At 41.4% G+C, this 20828-nt stretch overlaps 1 protein-coding gene across 1 annotated transcript in view; it reads right to left on the bottom strand.

Moving 5' to 3' along the window:
• The window catches only part of BEND5 (BEN domain containing 5), an 876445-nt gene that overhangs the window by 831549 nt on the left and 24068 nt on the right, over positions 1-20828 (bottom strand). Inside the window, exon 3 of the mRNA XM_065842086.2 lies at positions 2569-2693. Coding sequence (XP_065698158.2) covers positions 2569-2693 — 125 coding nt within the window. The remainder of the gene's footprint in view (positions 1-2568; positions 2694-20828) is intronic.

Genomic DNA, 20828 nt, shown 5'->3' with positions numbered 1-20828 from the left:
TAAGATCAGCGGCCCCACAAAAACCTGGTCTAGCAAGTAGACTGTGCGGTCGTATAAGTCTTGTTTCCCTGGGAAACCAGACTAATTAGCAAAGGGATGGAAAGATTTATATATGATCAAAGTCCAAAGGTTCCAAAGCCAAAAAATACTTAAACACTTAAAAGGTAAAGTGCTCTATTGGATATAGGGCTTGAAGAACAAAACATGATAGCTGGGTTGAGACACAAATGAAGACGAATGTTGTAATTTACAGAAATATAAATGTTAGCCAAGGATGATGAGGATTTATTTGTACCATGAGGAGCTATTACTAAGCAGAATTGCAACTGGGAATAGCGGGATTAAATAAAGGAAAGCTTTAGGCTAAATATCAAGCAACACTGATGAGATGAGTCAACGGGACAGTTTGGAGACATAGCAAATGGAAGCTCCATGGCTCAAGAAAATGAAAACTGGAATGTAGAACACCTGTTCTCTGCAGAACAATACTGTATGGGAGGTGAGGCTGTCAGGAATGCCTAAGAGCTCTTTAATTTATCACTAGATTAATAACACAAAATACTACACTAAACATACTGTAAAAGCTGCACTAGTATTTGGTAGTAGAATTGAAAGCTAAACCAGAAATACATAAATTACAATGATGTGTCCTTAGTGTTTGTTTGGCTGTTGTTTTCACACTGTGTCGTCTTTGTTCACTTTTTCCACTGTTGGGTGTCAATGATTGGTCTCACGCAACAGGAAAAAAAACATAACGGATGATTTTTAGTGTCAGACAATGAAAGGGGGTTTCTTGTTTCCTCACGATACTATCAAAATACGTTTCTTTGTAAGTTAAGGCTTCAGTGTGAAATATCAAGCAGGGCTGGAGATATTCTCATAACGAGAAGAAAATCTTCAACATATTTTCAAATCTAAGTAAATAGAGTTGTTTAAAAATTTGAAGTTGAAGGAAGAGGAAAGAAAAGGAAAAGTAATATAGAAAATATAAAAAACTAGTAAAAGGAGCTACTCATTTAGAGTCCCCATGGAAATGGTTGAAATCAGACCTAGAATATATAAATGTATAGATCTGCCTTCCTCCCACATCACTATATGATACATTAGAAATAAATATAATATTACACAGATAATTTTTATATAGAATTATTAAAATATCTACTTTTACACACAAGGGGATCAAAGTCACTTGTGTATTTGTGCGACATTTTCAAGCAATACTGAATGGTAAGATTTTCATTGTTATTATTGTCTAGTAAAACAGAAAATAGTCAAAATGCACAAACCAGATGACCCAGTATGTTTGATGCAGCAATTACTAACGTTCGCTCCATACAGCCGAGCTGCAGTGACTCATACTGCCCGGGTCCGCTAGGACAGAGACCTGAAAAAGGTTCCAGACTAGATCACGTCCATGCAGGTGTCATTGGAACGGAAATTGGAGAGATGAAGAAAAGATTATAGGAACACACATTATAAAAACAGACCTCACAAGTCAAACTTAATAGCAAAACCATTCTCTTTCATGTAAACAACCATGAAAACAAATATCCTGTAAGCACTGGATATATATTGTATCTTTCTACCAGATCTCTTTGCCTCCTTGAGACAGATTCCCATTCATCTCATGACTACATAATTTGATCATAGTCGGGTAAGGCACAGCAGCAGAAAGGGTCTGTCTGATAAAGTATCGGGCTCCAGGAAGAGAGATAAACAACGTCATGATTTCCAGTTGTAGCAGGAACGGTACAGTGGTGGATATTAATGGATATGAAGATATTAGTCTCGCAGGAACACAAATATCAAGCTTTGTAGTTTCTTCTCTTATTAAATGTGTTTTCTTTCCATTAAGTGAAAATGACAGTCTGATTATGATAAACTAAGAACAGCCGAATAAAGTGCAAGGTACCCGTGAGAAGTGGAATTACATCTATTTTGATTTGTCACTGCCAGAGTTAGAAAATAACTTTTTTTTTTTTTTTGCTTAATTTAAGAAAAGTGAAAAAATAGAGCAAAGAAGTTTCTCTCTCATGGGGTATTTTCACTGCAAAGAAACACTATTTCAAAGTAGGTGAACCAGTTTCCTATCAAGTTGTTTCACATTTAAACCTCTTTCATAAGGGACACATTGGCAGGAAACTTCTCCTCTACCACAGTCACTGCAGTAACGCCTGCTTGCAACGCTAACACGCTGTTCCACGTGTATTAAATGTAGGCTTGAGTGATAATATCCGAACAGCTATGATGGACTTCTTTTTCATATATTAACACGTATATTTCGGTTGTATTTATTAACACAGACACACAGCAGCCATTACCAATACAACTTCTGTTAAGTGGCAAAAGTTATAGTGTCTTTGTCATTACCTCCTGTCTGAGAAACATGGTGAAATCCAGTCATACCGATACCCGCTTTTATTTCTAAAAACTCAAAGAACAAAATTGTATTTTACAGCAAATTTTTACTTACAAACCCTGCACATCATTTTTTTATTAAAACAAAAAAAACCTTCTGGAGTCAGGAATTTTTAAAGTTAACATACCATCTAATTCAGCATCACCTACCTGGGATTCCTTGACATTTTCAACAGTGAAGTTGAACCAGACTCGAAAGCGGGGGTTACAAGTATCTGGTCTAATGAACAGGTCGTACTCAAACTCCGTGACGTGGTCCACCCGGCCAAGGTTACCTACCAAGAACACACGAAAAGAATGCATTTTAATGTATGGCGGGTAAACTCTCCAGGAACTACACTGAGAACAGTTTCCAAAACTTCCACCTCTGTTGGCCAAAATATCTAAGTATAATCAGCCTTACAACAGTTGGGAATTATTTTAAAAGACTTAATCTTAGTCAGAGACTAAAATACATAACAGTAAGCTACATGCGTATGAATATACCAAAAATAAGACAACATTGATTTTCTTAATTCGATCAAATCGATCTGTTGTTTTCTCTCATTTGAGTATTCCAGTTCAGTGTCCTCTAACATCCTTTTAATGATCTTTCTTCTTTTTTTCCCACTTTTCTGATAAAGTCCCTGCACCTACTTTAGCCCCCACCTGTTTGCATTTCATTTTCCATTTGCCGCCCATTTTCAAGCACCTCTAAATTAGTGTCCCCGTGTTGCCACCTGGTGCCCTGAGCGCCCTCTCCCCACAGCTGGCCCAGCCTTCATCCCCTTTGTTGTTCCAAGGCTCTCAACACTTTTCCTTTACCACCTGCAGCCCCTGTCACCTCCCTCCACAGACACAAACGCGCTGTAACATTTCGCCTCAGATTTCTCCCGGTGAATTTCATGGGATAATATTTTTAAATACAGTCAGAGCTACATTGTCCCCCATGGCGTTATTCAGCAAGCAACCACACCGGCTATGGAAATTAAGTTCAGCACTGGGAAAACTTGCAAAGTGCTTTTAAATTGCTAAATTGGCATTTTTCCTTTGAAGTGTGCCAGGATTTTGAAAGACAGGGTTTAGACTGTCCGTTTCATTTATAAAGTACAAAAATAAGACGTCATGTTTTCCTGCTCCAACCTAAAACCCATCTCATCAGGTCTTGTAAGACACGACCATGCTTTCGCTCAGGTGCTAAGTTATACTTTGGAAACAATAGCACTGTAAGACGACCTCGTTTTATATTTCCAGATAGATTCTTGGGTTTAGATGTATATTCTGGGGTTGGACATACACTGTTGGGTTCAAATACTTATTTATGAGGCTATTTGAGGTTAACAACTCTCCCTTCAGCAGGTCCCGGTCCAGTCAATGTGACCGTTCGTTGGTGACGTGCACAACTGTTGTGGAAAAAAAGCGGGAAAAACGTATTTTCAGCTCTGTTCATCAATATATTTGCAGGATTTATTCCTTATCCTAAATTGTTTCTGGCTTTACTAACTGAACATTTTAAGTCTTCCCTATTTTTAATGTTATCCTCTGCTTTCCTACCCACATTCGTCTTTTCAGAAGAAAATTCTCTTCACTGACTCCCCCTGCGGAAAAGCGCTTGGTGCTAACAATCTGTTCCTAAACACCCGCCTGAAGGACACGATTGGCATATGAAATATTGGGGAAAAAAACCCCAAAAATAGTAACATTGTACAGCTGGAATACCTTTGCAAATGTAAATAAAGTCGTGTGCAGAGCTGGGTGTCCGTGCCCCAGCGGGGGCAGCGGGGCTGCAGGGCTGGGCTCGCTGAGGTGGGCCTGGGCTGCCCCAGCCGGTCCCAGCCGGTTCGAGCCGGTCCCAGCCGGTCCCAGCCGGTTTTGGGTGGCTCCGCATGGCCCACGGCAGGGCACAGCACAGCCCTCCGGCAAGGCGGTGGCACCTCGGCGAAAAGGGATTTAAGGAAGGGCAAACCCACCACCCAGGCAGTGAGTGAGGGAACCTGAGCAGAACGAGGGTGAGGGGAGGAGGACAAAGGGGGTGCTCCGGGTGCTGAGGCAGAGCGTTAGCTTGTTTCATCTTTGCTCCTTACTACCCAAGCCTATTTCAACTGGCAATAAGTTAGTTTTCCCCCAGTTGAGTCTCTTTCGTCTGTGACGGCAACTGCTGAGGACCTCCCTGTCTTTATCTCGACCCACGAGCCTTCTGATCCTGTTTTCCCCGTTGCAGTGAGGAGGTGAGCGGGCAGCGCTGGGTGGGCATCCCGCCCCCCGGCCAACCCGCCAGACCTGCCGACTCTGGTGCAGCCCCCGCGCACCCGCGCGCGCCCCCTGCCTCGGGGACCAACACGGCACCGCCATTCGCAACAACACAACGCGAATCCTAACGTGAACTATTGCTTCCTACAGGTTGTTATCAAAGTAAATAAGAGGTAGAACCAAGCTATTGCATTGTCGTATTTTTCATTGAAGGAATTAGTTTTACTGTACATTCCATTGAATGTCATGAACACGTGAAGTTGTGGGGAAAATAATATTCCTCGTGGATTTTGGATTTTAGGTGGTCCAAGCTGTTCGGCCACAGAGCCTGGGCTGCAGCCGCCCCACAGGACACGGATGCAGCTCCGGACAACGTGTGGATGCCCAGGGTCACGTCGACCTGAGCTGTGTGTGGTGCTGATGGAACCTCTAAGGCTGTGGAGTGGATCCAGCTTTCAAACTGCTCGGTGTACAAGTCTCCCAATGACCCCGGCCGCTCCAGATACGATCATCTGCAGCACGGACCAGGAGGTGCAAATTTTGATTATTTCCAAAGAAAAACACAGAAGCAATTAAATTTACAGAGATCATTTAAAAGTTGTACCGCAAGGCACAGGAAATTGAAAGGTTATCAAGTGAATAAATAAAAAACAAGCAAAATGAGACCTTGATTTCTGAGCTATTGCAAATTTCAGCTTCTCTTTCGACATCAAGCTGATCTGAATGGTACAGGGGACAGGTGGCCCACTCAGATCCCCTTGCCAGCATCTGTAGGATCCCTAAGCAATACTGGAGAGTTGTATGATGGTGAACTCACTGCTTGTGGGTGAAGAGCTGGTGCACTGGAACCGCTCCATATACCTACCTCAAATACAGCAGAACCCTTCACAATTTAATCATTGTGTGCCTGAGACTCCAAACGCGGTTTTATGTCTTTATCTGTAACACTTTATTTGAATACTCACCTCCCTCTTAGCGCTGTACTTTTTCCTTCTGTGAATTGCATCTCACTTTATTACTTCTTGCCCACAGAACTGCCTCTTCCAAGGCTCCTCCGCAGCACAACAGCTGCCATGGTCACCTGCAGCCATTTGCAGTTCGCTGTCATTTGTACGTTCCATTAACACACTATTTCTTCTCTGTCTTCCAGATGCTAAATAGGCTGGACCGAACACTAATGCCTTCGGTAAGCAATTCAACAAGTTCCTGGTGCTCAATAGACTATTGTTGGTAACACCGCAGCCTTTGCTCACAATCTGTCAGCCTAATTTCAACCCACATAGCAATGTCATTAAACAAGACGGCAGTTTTGGTGCAAGGAAACCTAGAACTGTAAGAACAAAACATTTCCCTGCTTTATGAGATGCTTTGTAGAAAACTGATTATGGCATTGAAAAACATTTTTTTGGTGTCCAAGGACATAAACTTCCCAACATTAACCTCATAAACAGAGCTAACAATTTTACACGCTGCCTTCACACTGCTGGAATCACGGGAAATAGATTTCTTCGAACGAGGGAAAACCATATTCCAAAGCCACAGGTGAAATGCATTAGAAACTATGAAACAGGAATTAACCATTGATTACATTATTCTATTTAGCCATTATACCATTTTAATATTTTAAAACTGAAAATAAACATTTTTTTTCTTAAGTATAAACAACTTCTAAACAGCTTTTATTTTTTAATAGCTCTATAAGGTTCCTTCAAATTGCTCTTCTCTTGTTAAATGCATAGCAAGAGAGAAAACGGTTTAACGAACGCTCAGCCAGTAAGTTCTCCCTGTGCCAGGGGGTCTCTGTGCAGTTACACAATACCTAACGCTCCGCTTTGCAGCATCTCGGGCGGACTGCTCCTGTGCTGAGAAGATGATAAATCTGAGAGAGAGCCAGATAGCTCCAGTTCTGAGTAATGGACCTACCAACGCTTTTCAGTCTCAGTACAACTATCGCAAGACCCTTCCCATGCACAGTTTTATTCTGTGTACATCGCTGGTCTGGTAATTTGTGATATCAGTGAGAGAGTCTGTTCACAGCCATATTGGTTAAGTGTGTTCTTTTAAAGTCAGAGAAGAAAGTCTCACACTACAAACACATCAGCTCTGCTCTGCTTTGCTTTGCTTTGCTTTGCTCAAGTTTCATGCCCGCGTGAGATCAGCATCACTCCATTCAGTAAACATACAAGTTGTACCTATGAGCTTATACAACATTTTTAAAGCATTATCACTCCGTAATTTGTGATTTGCATCGTATTTGGGGGGTACCATTATAAAACATAAGATATTAATGATGTTATTTAAGGTACATGTAAAATTAATTACTTGACTGAGTAATGTGATCTGCAAGGGACAAAAGCCCAAAAACATTATGAGCAGTAAGATCTGAGATCATCGGCACTCTAAGACATCTGGTTGTCAAATGGCTTTCTGACTTTATCTCAAAAGTACAATAAGTAATTTATTAGAGCATCCAGCGTTTACCAAACATTCTGCATTTTTTTCTCCTATGCACTCTGAAATTAGTTGCAGGGGGGTTTCCCTATTATTATTTTACTTCACAGAAATACTGGCACAGATCTTTTAAAACTGAACAAATCAAATTCCCAAATGTCTATAAACTGACTTTCCCGTAGCCTTGGGGTTTGTTTTCAAGACACGTTCAATTTTCAGCCACAGTTTTGTTCAATACTCTCAGCATACTGAGAAAAGAAGAGAAATACTTTTCTTTAATCATTCAAGCTGAAACTCTTAATTATATTTGCTTAAATCGCTTTCCAGAATAATGTTTAGTGCAAGACTCTCAAAATGGGAAAAGTGAGAGGGGTCAACAGCATCTTTCAAGTTTCTTTAAGAGTCAGGAAAAAACCCAAAGTTGCTATTTTATTAATCATGCAAAATACACTTAGTCCTCATAAAATATTAATGTTGATTGCTTCCTACGTCAATAAAGAGTGTACTTTGCACAAAGAAAGAAAACCTGCCTGAGAAAGTGCCAGCTAAACTTACGAGCCATTCGAACAATTATCATAAAATGCTAGAAAAGAAAATACAGATATGTTAAGCAATCCTAAAATCTTCTTAAACCACACATTGTGCTTTCCTACAGAGAATTTTAAGATGAAAAATAGACCTTGAGGGTCTCAGACAAGCCCGAGGCAATAGAAAGAAAAAGGTCAAACACTCTGCTAAAAAGGCCCGTTATCTTCAGAACAACAACTTATCAGGCAGCTTGCAGCCCTGCTTATTTACAGTTATTGGTCCCAGAGGAAGCGCACTCCAGCGCGGCGCCGCTCCTTGGTAATGAGTTTGCCAGAAATGGTAAAGGAAACTAATTTGTAACAGCGTGCTGTTCCCCGCACATGAACTTTCGCAGACACTTTATTTATTTTTGTCCAGCAATGAATAACTAACTTCAGGCTCCCTAACAAGCAGTGCAAACGAGTGCACTAAAAACCACTGCGTCGGAGCATGAATGGCTGAAATACCCGTGATTATCCCCCTCAGCTGTCCATTACGGCGCCCGGGATGCCCACCAATTCCCCTGCGGTGGATACACAGAATGCAGGTTTCAGGGGGTGGATTTGCACATGAAAATTAACACCATTTGGAAGAAAATAGCCTGCACCTGTCACAGATTAGCAACAAAAGGTCAAATGCCTCCTTTTACACCTAGAGCACTTGCATATTGTACCCTTTGCTTATAGGGGCCTAATTCTAGTTTCTTAATTCGGGAAAGTGAGCACCATGGTGAACTGAGGAGAAAAAAAAAGAATGAAGGCTTGGCTGAAAGCTATCAATAAATCTATTGATCAAGATCCATCTGAATGGAAGCGGCCGAGGCAATCTCTGCCTCTAAAAGAGGTAGTTTTTCAAAAGAGAATTACGCAAAGTGCTCTTCTGTTTTGGTCAATATGCTGCCAGGTTTTGAAATACTATTTTTCATCCACACAATAAAAATCTTGACAAGTAAGCAACAGAAAATCACTAATACACTCGCAGCTGCATTTCAATCTATACAAATTCTTTAAACAAAAACAACCAGGGAACAGATTGGAATATACATCACTTTCACCAGTTGAACCTGGGATCAAGTCTAAGATAGCCAAACAGTAGTCATCTGTATTTTCTTGCAACCCTGTATTTCACAAAATCAGGTGAAATCTAGAAGATGGAACACCCTCAATGGAATTCACCCTTAAAGATCACAAAACACATTGAAATGATAATGCAAAGAAATTGTATTGATTTATTCTAAACGGAACAGGAACTACGGGGACCAGGACCTGTAAAAACTTCTCTAGAGCTCAAGATTAGCTGTGTGCTGAAAGGAGTGCATCCAAGAATGCCAGTCGTAAACTCCCGCTGGCTTTAGGGTCTTTATTTATAACAAATAGTTTGGTGAGAAGTCCTAAACCGCTTCTAAATAGCATCTGAGTTTTAAATAGGAAAGAAAATCTAACGAAATAGTGGTGACCTCTGAAAACCTGCGGCTGGTTTTGCACCCTCTCCTGGACTCCTGCCCAAAGACTTCTGACACTGCAAAGCTCGTGATTTGAATAAAGAGAAAATACCATGAAGAACACATATACACCACCTTGTGCATTAAAGTATACCTTAAATCATTAAAATTGCACGTATTAAGCACTGCAATACAAAGTAATATCTACACTGACATAGTTAAATCAATGTTTTGGAAAAAAGCCTCAACACTCTTCAACGATATCGTATTGCACACCTGATGTTTCACATAAAACAATAGCAATGCTCATGACTCAGCTTTCAGCCTAAATCCAAATCAGCAAATGCTCAAGACTACCAAATAGGCAAAAGACTTTCAAAAGTAGCTGGTTGGAGAAGCTGGATGCTTCAGGCTTGTACTTGTCTCTTTTCTATCCTCCCTCCTCAATTAAGCAAGTTGAAATTGCTGTGTTTCCATTACGTTTTTATCTACAGTGACATCCAAAGGACAGTAAAATCAGTAGCTTTTGTGAACTTTTGGTGAAAAAGACGGGAGTGAACAATGACCATCTCAGCTCTTGGCGGCTGATAAGAGGCCAGCTCCCGTCACTGGAACGGCTGAGCTCAGATGTACATATCCATACCTAACCCAGGCTGAGGGCTTCTGATTGAGCTTTTATTGCAATCAGACAGTGTGATAAAGTGTAACTGTAACTGAAAGCACATGAAAATTCTGGGCTTTACACTACTCTTGTTTATCTACAAATATAGCATTAAAATGAATTCTATTGGTCTGTTGGGTATGTAAGAGTTATGGGTCTCCACTTGTTTGTTTGTTTCTCTACCAAACGATTCAGCAACAATACGGAGAAAAGCAGTGAATCCAAAACTCATACACGCTCTTATCCTTCCCAAATATCCCATTTCTTTTGGTGTAACAATATTGATTTTAGTTGTGTTGCTCCTCATTCGTAACAATGAGCACGAGCTGATTTTGCTCACCTTTTCAGGATCATGGTCTGAGTTCCCCTCTCACCAACATGTCCCTCAGGGGTGGTGCAGGGACGGTGCACCAGACCCGTTTCCTAAGGGCGTCTGCCATAGTGTCTGGGATCACAGTTACTGTTTCTCTGTGGGCCCAAAGAAGTGTAATGAATAGACCTGTAATTCCTTTGTATTCAGTTAAATCACAGAAATATTAAGGAACAGTGTGGCCTAAACTAAAACACCCACAGGAGGTTTAGAAATTAAAACTTTTCCCTGAATTAGAGTAGGAAACAGAATTTATCACCCACAGCAGCTAATCTGAATCTAGATTGAAAGGAAGTGGTGGGACTGGGGTCTGAATGAAATGAGAAAAAGGAGAGAGCCATTTCTAAGGAAACTAAAGAACTGTCTTCTGCACTGAAGATGAAGGGATTTGGAAAGCTTTAAGAAAGCAGGACTGTTTGAAGAAGGAAAGAGGCATAAACCAGGATAGATTTGTTTTATTAATTAGATATAAAAGACAAGAAAGTTGGGGGAATGATGCTGTGATTTCTTTTCTTCTACTGAAAAGAGTTACAAACATATTCTCCTCTTTTAGTCTGGACAGCACCACCAATGGATGGATTTAGGCTGAGTTTTCCTTTCCTCAGTCACTGGTGTTTGAGTGATGTGCGGATGAGGAGAAAGGGGGACGAAAACACATTGAGCAGCAATTTTGAGGCTCCTCCTGCAAGGAGAATACTATTACTGATCTCACAATAGAAATCATTTGAAAGTTCTAATGTGTTAATCCCCAAGGCCACCTACTTACATCGCTTGCAACTTTCCTTCAAAGATCATCCAGAAGTAAACAGCACCATTTAGAAAGACAACATGAGCAACTAGGAGAACAGAATATTTTCTGTCTTTTGTGTTCATTAAGAGGAGCAATCTCAACGGCAACCCCAGTTCAGAGCACAATGAAACACAGCAACAAGTAATCCCAAAGATTTAGTGATCGCCATAGCTCAAAAAAACACCACAAGCCAAACAGCACAATAGCAAAATATAAGGAACAGATATTCCAATGCAATACAAATATAATTGCACAAACAGCAGGCTCACATACATATAAAGAAATTATATACTAAAATCTTGCTGAAGGAATTCAATAGTTTTGATCACATGAGATTGATATTTAATCACTAGCAGCCAAAGAGCCTTATTTCAGAATTGCCCTTATCAATAAATACTGATGCTTTCAGTGAAAGGACCTAAAAACCTGGAGCCGTAAAGAATAAAATGTCAAAGTTCACTGTGCAGGGAAATTGTAATGGATGGATAAAGTGGAGTCAGTCTCTTGACTCCTTCTCCTGCATCTATGAGATTCCTACGAGTTACAAAAACATCAGCAAAGCCCAAGACTGCAACACAAAATAAAGTCACAAAATCAGGTAAATAGAGAAATCGGCAGCAGTAAAGTAGCGATGCATCAGCTCAGTGGAGAGTGTCGAGAATCCTTACAAACCAGAGGCCTGTGCCCTAAGACGCCATCACACACCCACCAAATCCCCAGAAAAACAGCGACGGCTGAGCTCTCTGCTCCCTCTTTATCCATTCCCCAAGGGCCTCCAAAGACAGATGGGCAGTTATTTATCCATGGCAGTGAACCTTTGTCAAAGGAAAATCAGAATACAAAGAGGTTCTGTATTAGTGCCACGAAACTCAGCTTGCTTTAACAAAGTAATGCCATCGGAACGACTGCGTATGTACCACATCCTTCAAAGAGAAGCTCTTAAAGGAAAAGCATTTGGGGAAATTTCTGTTTGGAAGTCACTTAGCATATAATGGGTGCTATCCTAAATAAATAATTAATAAGCTTATAAATAAATTATAACAACGTCTGCAGCCTTAACCACGGAAGAAACCACCACGGCAGATGAGGGAACATGAGCGACGGTACCACGGCGGGAGGTACCACTGTTGGTGTGCAGCAGGGGACACGGCTCTGAACACCAACCTCGTCAGGGCCTGATGCTCAACATGCAGCCTTGAAATCTCTTGCTGCCTATTGCCTCTCACATGAAACATTCTCCTGTTCACCTGCTGCCCAGACAGGTGTGCAAGCCACACTTTGAAAATGGTTAAAAATTGTAAAAGCTGCTTATTTTTTTCACTCTTAAGTACATTGCAGCAGCCCTACTTATGTAATTCTTCCTACTCAATACGGTCACCATTTTGCAAATACCCTAAGAATTCTTGTAATGCAAAAGGCAAAACAGAACTTTCATCCTGCAAGTGAGGATATTTCTGTTGAAATATTACTGTACAATAATATTGTAATTCTGCATTTGGCTTAGTTTGGTGCCTGATACATGGAACCACCATTTTTCCAGGGGAATCTTTCCACTGTATAGCTGCAAACTGCCACCTGAGGAAAATTAATGGCTGGAAACCTCGATCAGCCTGGAGAGCTGTAGGTAAATGATATTCTCAAGGATCTCTCCAAAGTCACCAGAGCTGTAAATAAATTTGCCTTTTTTTTTAGTTAAAAGGAAAAAGCAGAGTATTGACAGAATAGCTTCAGGTATTGTCTCATAAGAATCTTGCTTTTTGACATGGATCCAAAATAAGAACTTTCTTTAACTAAGAAATTACTGATTTTATGGCTAAAACTATCCTTTTGTATCTTATACAAGAATTTCCCTGGACAATGGTCTACTGCAAGGATAGACTTTGAGAACAAACACTGGATCAGAATAATATCTGTCTTATATAAAGCTTTTGCAGAAGAAACAGTCTTATTTCAGTTTATTATGAAACTGAATTTGGTTCTCTACGTCATTATCAATCTAGTCACAAAAACAGTTTTGGGGCCAGAAATGTTATCTCATTTGAGACATTAATCCCATTATTTCATTGCCTAGAAGTGAAATCTCATAATATAATCTCCATGATAAAATGTACAGATAGATTTCCTGCAGCCTGGGTACGTTTTTGGCCATTCCATCAGATTAGACTGAGGTACCACTTCACTGTTCACCTGCCCCTCTGCTGTAGTTCCCCGTCTGACTTTCTTCTGTAGAACAAGGTGGATTCTGTACTTTTCTCTTTACCATACAGCATTTTGATCCTTCTGTGGGCAATGGAACTTGTTCCTGTATCTTCACTCCTGTAATGTTCTGACTCCTGTGCTGTTTTCCTGCCCTCCAGCCCCCAGTCTGCTCTGGAACCCCCCTGGCTTCCAGTCTTACCCATAATTATGAAATGCTGATACTGTTAATATCCCAGCTTTACTCCAATGTGCTATACGGAATTACACAGTACCAAGGAACTCCATTACATTGGTTTGTTTGTGCAATACTGATAGAGTTTACAGCAGACCTTCTTAAATGTGCCCACAAGGATGCACCAGAAAACTGCTCACCCTCCTGTATCTTTGTTCAGTCAAAGCTTAAATTAGACCTTAAAAAACTATCTAGTTGATGTTATTTTTTCGATCAGATGTGATAATTTAAATATTGACATTTTAGATGGCACCAACATGTTTTTGTCTTCTGCCACAGTTAGAATGGTTTATTATATCTCAATGTCTGTCTTCATTTTGTTCGGGTATTTTTCTTTTTTTTCATTTTGCCAAATCTAGAAGCATTTCCTTTTATTTCAAAGTATTTCTGTGTTTGTAGTAAATTAAACATTAATCTTTCTCTGCAAATGTCAAGTGATATTTAAATGTTTTTCTGGCAGATAAATGATTATTAATATTAATGCAATAAAATCACAGCTCTTTGTCCTTTCTTTGATATTTAAGAAAAAATTAAGGATGTCAAAACAGTTCTGCAAAGAGAGAATTCATTGGTCTGCCATCCCTTCTTCATTAGACTAAGAGGTAAAAAATTACTGATCTTGTGAGACAATGTGTTTATAGAATCAGAAAGGGTTGGAAATGAATTACTCTATCAGCAGTAGAGTGTGTATCTCTTCAATGTGAAAATGCCTTGTTAAAGTTCATTTTAATTTAAAGCCTCCTTTTTGTCATTCAAAAGGCTCTAGCACAATGAAAGAGTCTTTGTCACTTTCATAATTAGCCCCTCTTGCACTAAACGAGAGTAAGATCTGATCAGAAGTCCATACGGGCAAGGTCATAAATCAAACAGAAAAGCTCCACAAACAGCCCTGTGAGGTGTCCAGAGGTGCACACAGCTCGGGATTAAAGCACTGTAGTTAGGATCCACGCTCAGAAACACTCCACAAAAAAAAGTCCCAATAACATGTGTCTGACAGGCCAGATTTATCTCCATATTCCGCAGCCCTATAAGCACACTTGGCTGTGCAGATACAGAAGCAATTTCAGCACCAAGGACAGCTCAGGGGAGCAGGGAGCTGTCCAGTGCTACCGGTACCTGCGCTGCCGGAGCCGAGCGCACTTCACCGAGTGCTCTCACTTCATATCTGATCACTGTCATAAATCTGGAACAAAAATCGTATTAATAGAAAAAACTCCTTAGAAAACCAAGATTAATAAGTGAGCATGCAGCCCAGCTCAAACATAAACTGGATTTTATTCAACTTACTTTCATTTCCAGATGAAAGTAAAAGGATACTTTGAAAGAAGTAACAAAATGGTAAACCCTGGACAGTTAGGGCAGGAGTGACAGCACATCTCTCTGCTCAGGGATCGTCAGATATCAACAGGAACCCAAGCCATCAGCATATTATTTGACTCCCCATGTTAACGCAGAGGGAGGATTTCACCAGCAGATGTGTCCAAAGCATGGGGAGAGCAGAGGGCAAGCAGAGGCAGGGCAGGAAGCTGCTGGGATGACTTATAAAGAGACAGCCAGCAACGACAATACACAGTCTAGAACAGAGGTACTATCCACAATTTGATGTATTAGGTTAACATTAAATGCTAATTTTAAATGCTAATCAGCTGAGAGTTTTATAGCTACAAACGTACAAACAGGAATTTTCATGAATACACACATTTATATCCATCAAGTATACATACATTTGTAGACATTTGTATATATTTGTACCTTCAAGTACGTTGCTATGTACATTAAAAATGTCCCTTCACTGCTATATTAGCAGAAATTACTAACCCTTGCACTTTTCACTCTCTAGCTGTGTTCAGTCCATGTTTTGCCTGCTACCTCTCCCAATTACAATCCTTATCTCAAGCTCCTCAGGCTCCATCTTGGGCGGCAAAGTTACTGTGGTGGCTTGACCGTGGCTGGACAGCAGGCGGCCACAAAGCTGCTCTGTCGCTCCTCTCCAAGGCTCACGGGTCAAGATAAGGACAGGGAGAGATCCCTCACCAGTCACCATCACCGGCAACACAGACTTGACTTGTGGAAATTAATGTACTACCAAGCAAATCAGAGTAGGATAATGAGAAATTACCCCAAATCTTAAAAACATCTTTCCTCACCTCTCCCTTCTTCCTGGGCTTAACTTCACTCTCGATTCTCTAACTCCTCCTCACCAGCAGCCCAGGGGAGAAGGAATGGGGGTTGCAATCAGTTTGTCGCACGTTGTCTCTGGTGCTCCTTCCTCCTCAGGAGGAGGACTCCTCGCACCCTTCCCCTGCTCCAGCGTGGGGTCCCTCCCGCGGAACACAGCCCTCCAGGAATTCTCCAGTGTGGGTCCTTCCCACAACTGCAGTTCTTCACGAACTGCGCGGACGTGGGTCCCCTGTGGGGTCACAAGTCCTGCCAGCAAACCCGCTCCAGCCTGGGCTCGTCTGCACGGGGCCACAGGTCCTGCCAGGAGCTGCTCCAGCAGGGGCTCCCCGCAGGGCCACGGCTCCTCCAGGCACCCACCTGCTCCGGTGTGGATCTCTGAGCGCTGCTCCACCAGGGACCTCCATGGGACAGGGGACAGGCGGCCTCGCCATGGACGGCCTCACCATGGATGGCCTCGCCATGGGCTGCCCACGGGTGGCAGGGGCATCGCTGGAGCACCTCCTGTCCCTCCTTCACCACCCTCGGTGCCTGCAGAGCTGTTTCTCCCATATCTTCTCACTCCTTCTGTTGGCTGCAGTTGCACAGCTGTTGGTTGGGTTTTTTCCCTTGTTAGCTGTGTTATCCCAGAGGAGCTGCCACCCTCGCTGGCGGGCCCAGCCTTGGCCTGCGGTCACTGTGTTGGAGCTGACCGGCACGGGCTCCATCAGACACATAGGAAGCTTCCAGCAGCTTCTCACAGAAGCTGTAGCCCCCCCACTATCAAATCTTGCCACACAAACCCAACACATTAACTTTCCTTTATGAGCTTTTGTTTTTTAACAATATTTTCTCTGCAGAACCAAGCTGTTAAATTCATGTCTCTAGCCATGCAGACACCAAACTACTTTAAAAGTAATGGCTTGATTGGAGGGTGTGGGTGGTTATGTCTGTCATATGTTCCCAAAATTTCAGGTTACATTAATTATACAACAATCATAAGTAATTCGATTCCACATATTTAGGAGACATATGAAAATTGGTCTGCTAAGCAACAGACTGAAGAGCATTAGTGCGACAAAAAGAGAGTAATGCATTTTCTCCATCCTCACACAGTCTTTAGTTCTCTGGCAGTCAACTCCTTGAGCTGGTGAAAAGGTAGTGAGGACACACGTGAGAGCCCCCTTGGATACAGCCACCTCTGCTTGAGCCACGAAAGAAATGTTGTTGGCCTTGTCTGTCAGACACACAGGTATCTGAAAAGTGCAAATTGCAAAGTACTGGACAAGCAAACCAAGCCTGGGAACTGTGACCAGGGCACGCAGGCGATTAAAGAAAGAAAATGGATTTAAGATGGATGGGATGAGAATCTGAGGCAGACGTATTATTGAAATTGAACTCCCTAGATCTTTTTCTTATAAGTGAGTATTCCAAAAAGCCAATAAAGCTTTTAAACAAAAAGCAGGGGTTTTTTACTATATAATAAACTAGATTAATTGGCTTTTAAATAAAGACAATACAAAATTACTAAGAAGGAATAAAAATCCAAACAGATCTCCCCTGCCCGCTGCACCCTTGCAAGCAGACACTATTCCCACGGTTTCCTTTAGTTTCCTGTTGCTAGAATTCCAACACATTCTAGATAGCCCTCCACTGGACCCCCAGGGAGATCCTGTCACCTCTGTGGCCAACCCTCTGTCTTTTCCTTGTGTTTCTCAGCAGCTTTGCAGCCCGCAGGCGCTCCAGCCTCGCTGAGCACCCTCAGCCTCGCTGAGCACCCTCACCCTCGCTCTGCTGCCCCGGCCGCTGTGCTCTGGACGCATCGCACTCCCGAGCAGGCTCAGCAGCTCCCGGCTGAGGGCAGAATCCCCCTTCCCTCTGTCACTCCCCTTGCGACAGGGCACTCGTGAAACAAATAACACCTCTTTCAATGGGTTTAAACAGAAAAGTTCAACTTCATCAAGTCCACATTGTAAAAGACACCTCCAAAGTTCCTCTATGATTCTCGCTAACATCTTATTCTCACATACTATGTATCCGCGTGGGAACAATTCAAGTCAATCAAATATCTCATAGTACCAGGTAGATCCTTCTTAGCATGCCCTTAGCATTCAGCTCCTTCACGCCTCCTCAGGAAAGGGAGACGGGACACCAAAGCACAGTCTTTGTAGCCAAGGATCTCAGATCTTCCCATTTCCCCATGCCAATGAAATCTCCCACCTTCTCTTTACTTATGCTGTTACTTTTCACCTTTATCTTCAAGACACAAAACCCAGGGGAAACTATGAATTTAAGATTCCTATGAAATACGACTATCATTTTAAGTGCCACTTCTTCATAACCAAATTCTGAACCAAATGCTGCTACAGTGGAAAAAAAACTCAGCACCTCCACCAACAGAGCCTTAATACAGCCCGTGCCTTTCTGGCTGTCAAAATTGTGAGTTAGTACAACTGAAACATCCCAAAGAAACAGCTCTTTATATTGCAGCTGCATTAGGAGGCAATTAATGGGAGGCAGAGAACCCAGAGGGGGTGGCGGGGTATGAGGCATGGAGACGGGAGGACTACAGCCATGAAACGGGGGCGAGCTCGCTCCTTCTGGCGATGCTCATGGGAACCCCAGCGCTTCTGCAACAAGTGTGGCCTCTCAATTCACAGGCATGTCCTCAGCTTCTCCTTCTGAGTCTTTCCATCATACTGCAGGTCTGGTCTCCATCCATCGGCTAAGACAGACAGGTACCACTTGGTCGTACGCACATCAGTTTGTTCCTACTGTGGAGGCACATAACCTTAACCCTTCGGTAGGTCTTCAGTTGAGACACCTTGATCTTTGGAATGTTTCCTCTGTATTAAGAAAGAAACTGTAAGACGAGCAGGCCAATTACTCCCATATTACTCATGTCTATATATAGGCTAAAGTGCAAGGTACAGTCAGAGGCATATTTAAGTCAATAAGTTATTTGCAAAAGCTTGGATGGTGAGCTAAGTGGGAGGTTTGGGCTATATAAAGGCAAGGTTTGCAGAGATGCTCCTATATTAATAAACTAAGCCAATCACAACAGATATGGACTTTTTCTGCTCTTCTAGTAATACTCTGACATCCAGAAGCTTCTAGCCTATCAAAATGCCCAGTGAATCCTGATTTAGGACTCTAGTTAAGTGGATTAAAATTCAATTTTCTCTTATTTGACTGTCTCTCCAAGTTTATTCTCCCAGTGTCTGTGTTTGGTAGGACCCTCGTTTTCCAAAAAGAAAGGAAAGAAGAATTTTAAAAAGAAAGATGTAGATACTTAAAAACAGATAAGGTGGGCAGCTTGCTATAGTCACCGGGATGGCACGAGTCTTGTAAATATCTATTTAGAAACAATTATTTTTTTTACAAATAAAAATTAAATTAAAATAAAAATACAGAGAAAAATACAATAGGGGGTATCAGGAAACCTGATGGATTATCAGGCATGTTTTGATTTTTAAAACATCTATTTTTTTGTAATCAGCAAATTGATTTTGTTAAGTGCACAAAAAACCTCACTTGCAAAAACAAGTTCTACACACGTTCAGGGATTTGGCCCCTCCAGAACCAGGGGTTGCAGAGTCCTGTGATTATCAGTACATAATTTACAAACTATGTCTTTCAAATGTAGCATCCACAGTAAAATCACACTGGATTGCATTAATCTACTTGAATTTTCTCCACATTTTCTAATTCCTACACTTGGGAATTTTATTTTGCTAAAATAGACTAGCCTCTGTTTGCTATCACTATGAAGCCACATAGATAATAAACACTAAATCGCAATTATAAAATTATAGTAATACAGCTTTCCGATTTCAGTATACTTTCTTTCTCGTATGAATCAACAATTAGCATTTGTCTTCCAGTTATTATTATCAATTACTAAGGTTTGTTGCAGTGCTATCAGAGCACACAATATTGCTTATCTCCTCATCTGGCTTAAGTCAGCCAAAACTGAATAGGTTGCAAAAGATAATGCTTGTTCTCCCTACTCCTTCTTTACTCAGAGTCAGTGGAGATAACCTCACACAATTTCTCCAATAGCATTCAAGTTTTCCTGTGTGGCTGAAATACTATCAGTTATTGTTACGTTATATCTGAAATACGATCTATTATTCCTAATATCTGCTGAAGCATGGCAGATTCTAAAATAGCACCATTACAAAGGAAAGTCCATCTTATCCACCCTGATTCAGGATGACACGTACTCTGTTCGGTTCTAAAGAGTAACCAAAGGTGTGGGCTTAAATCCAATTACTGTACTTCAAAGAAGACAATGTCGAAATGCTTCAGATGGTGATTCTGCTGTATAACACCAAAGCTCTTAACTTCTGCGAGCCTCAGATTTCTGAACTACAACGTGAAAACAAAAGCGCCTTGGAAAGCACGTGGTGATTTCCTGCACTAAGACATTATAAGCATAAACTGTTATTTACTAGGCTAGTATTCTAAAGAGAAAATAAAATTAGAGGTCCTGGGAGTCATGTATTCACATCCTAAGAAGTATCTAGATGTCATAATGATTGTTACACTACAGACGTGCTGGACAGACACTTTTAATTGACCTTGATTGTAATCACTCAGCATGTTCTTATTTTCATGCCACCTAACCAGTCTCTGTCTGCAGCTTTCACTCTTCCTGACCCCTGCCCACCGAAAAACAGAACTTCTTCCCAATTGCCACATGACTATTAATTCATAGAAAGTTTCACAAGCGTATGATCTAACCCCAAACCAACAGAAACTGTTGTAGTTCCGCAGCAATTTTTGCCCTGATTTGTGCCCTGGACCAGGCGCTGAAGATGGGGCGCCTGTCAACACCGGTCCCCTGCGCTTGAGAAGAGATTGGAAGCGAAGGTGAAGTTTTCGGTAAGAAAGGAATCCTGTCCAAAAGAGGACGCAGACTGACTAAGGACAAATAATCAGCAACTATCAGGACAACAGTTCCAGGACCTGGTTTCTTTAAATAATAATTATATATATATATATATATATAAAGACAGATTTAAGAAAATATTTCAAGGAAGAACAGTAGGGATATTTGCAGAGGAAATAACAGGAAAATGGGAAACCATGACTGAAATAAAAATGTCTACTGATGAAAATGCAAATGCAAACATGAGGGAAGGAAATAAACGGATCACTAAATCCAAAAGGATAAAGACGAGCACACAGATGGGAATAATGGAAAACTAAACAGATGCTAATGGAAGGCCGATAACATAGAGTCCTAGAGATGAGGATAACGAGGTTTAATTTGATACAGCATTCAATGTACGGGCTCAACAAGTGCAG

The sequence above is a fragment of the Patagioenas fasciata genome, chromosome 6 (genome assembly GCF_037038585.1).
Source record: "Patagioenas fasciata isolate bPatFas1 chromosome 6, bPatFas1.hap1, whole genome shotgun sequence".
In the NCBI taxonomy this organism is placed as follows: domain Eukaryota; kingdom Metazoa; phylum Chordata; class Aves; order Columbiformes; family Columbidae; genus Patagioenas; species Patagioenas fasciata.
The sequence above is the reverse complement of the archived record's forward strand: the minus strand, read 5'-3'. Positions and strand labels throughout refer to the sequence as shown.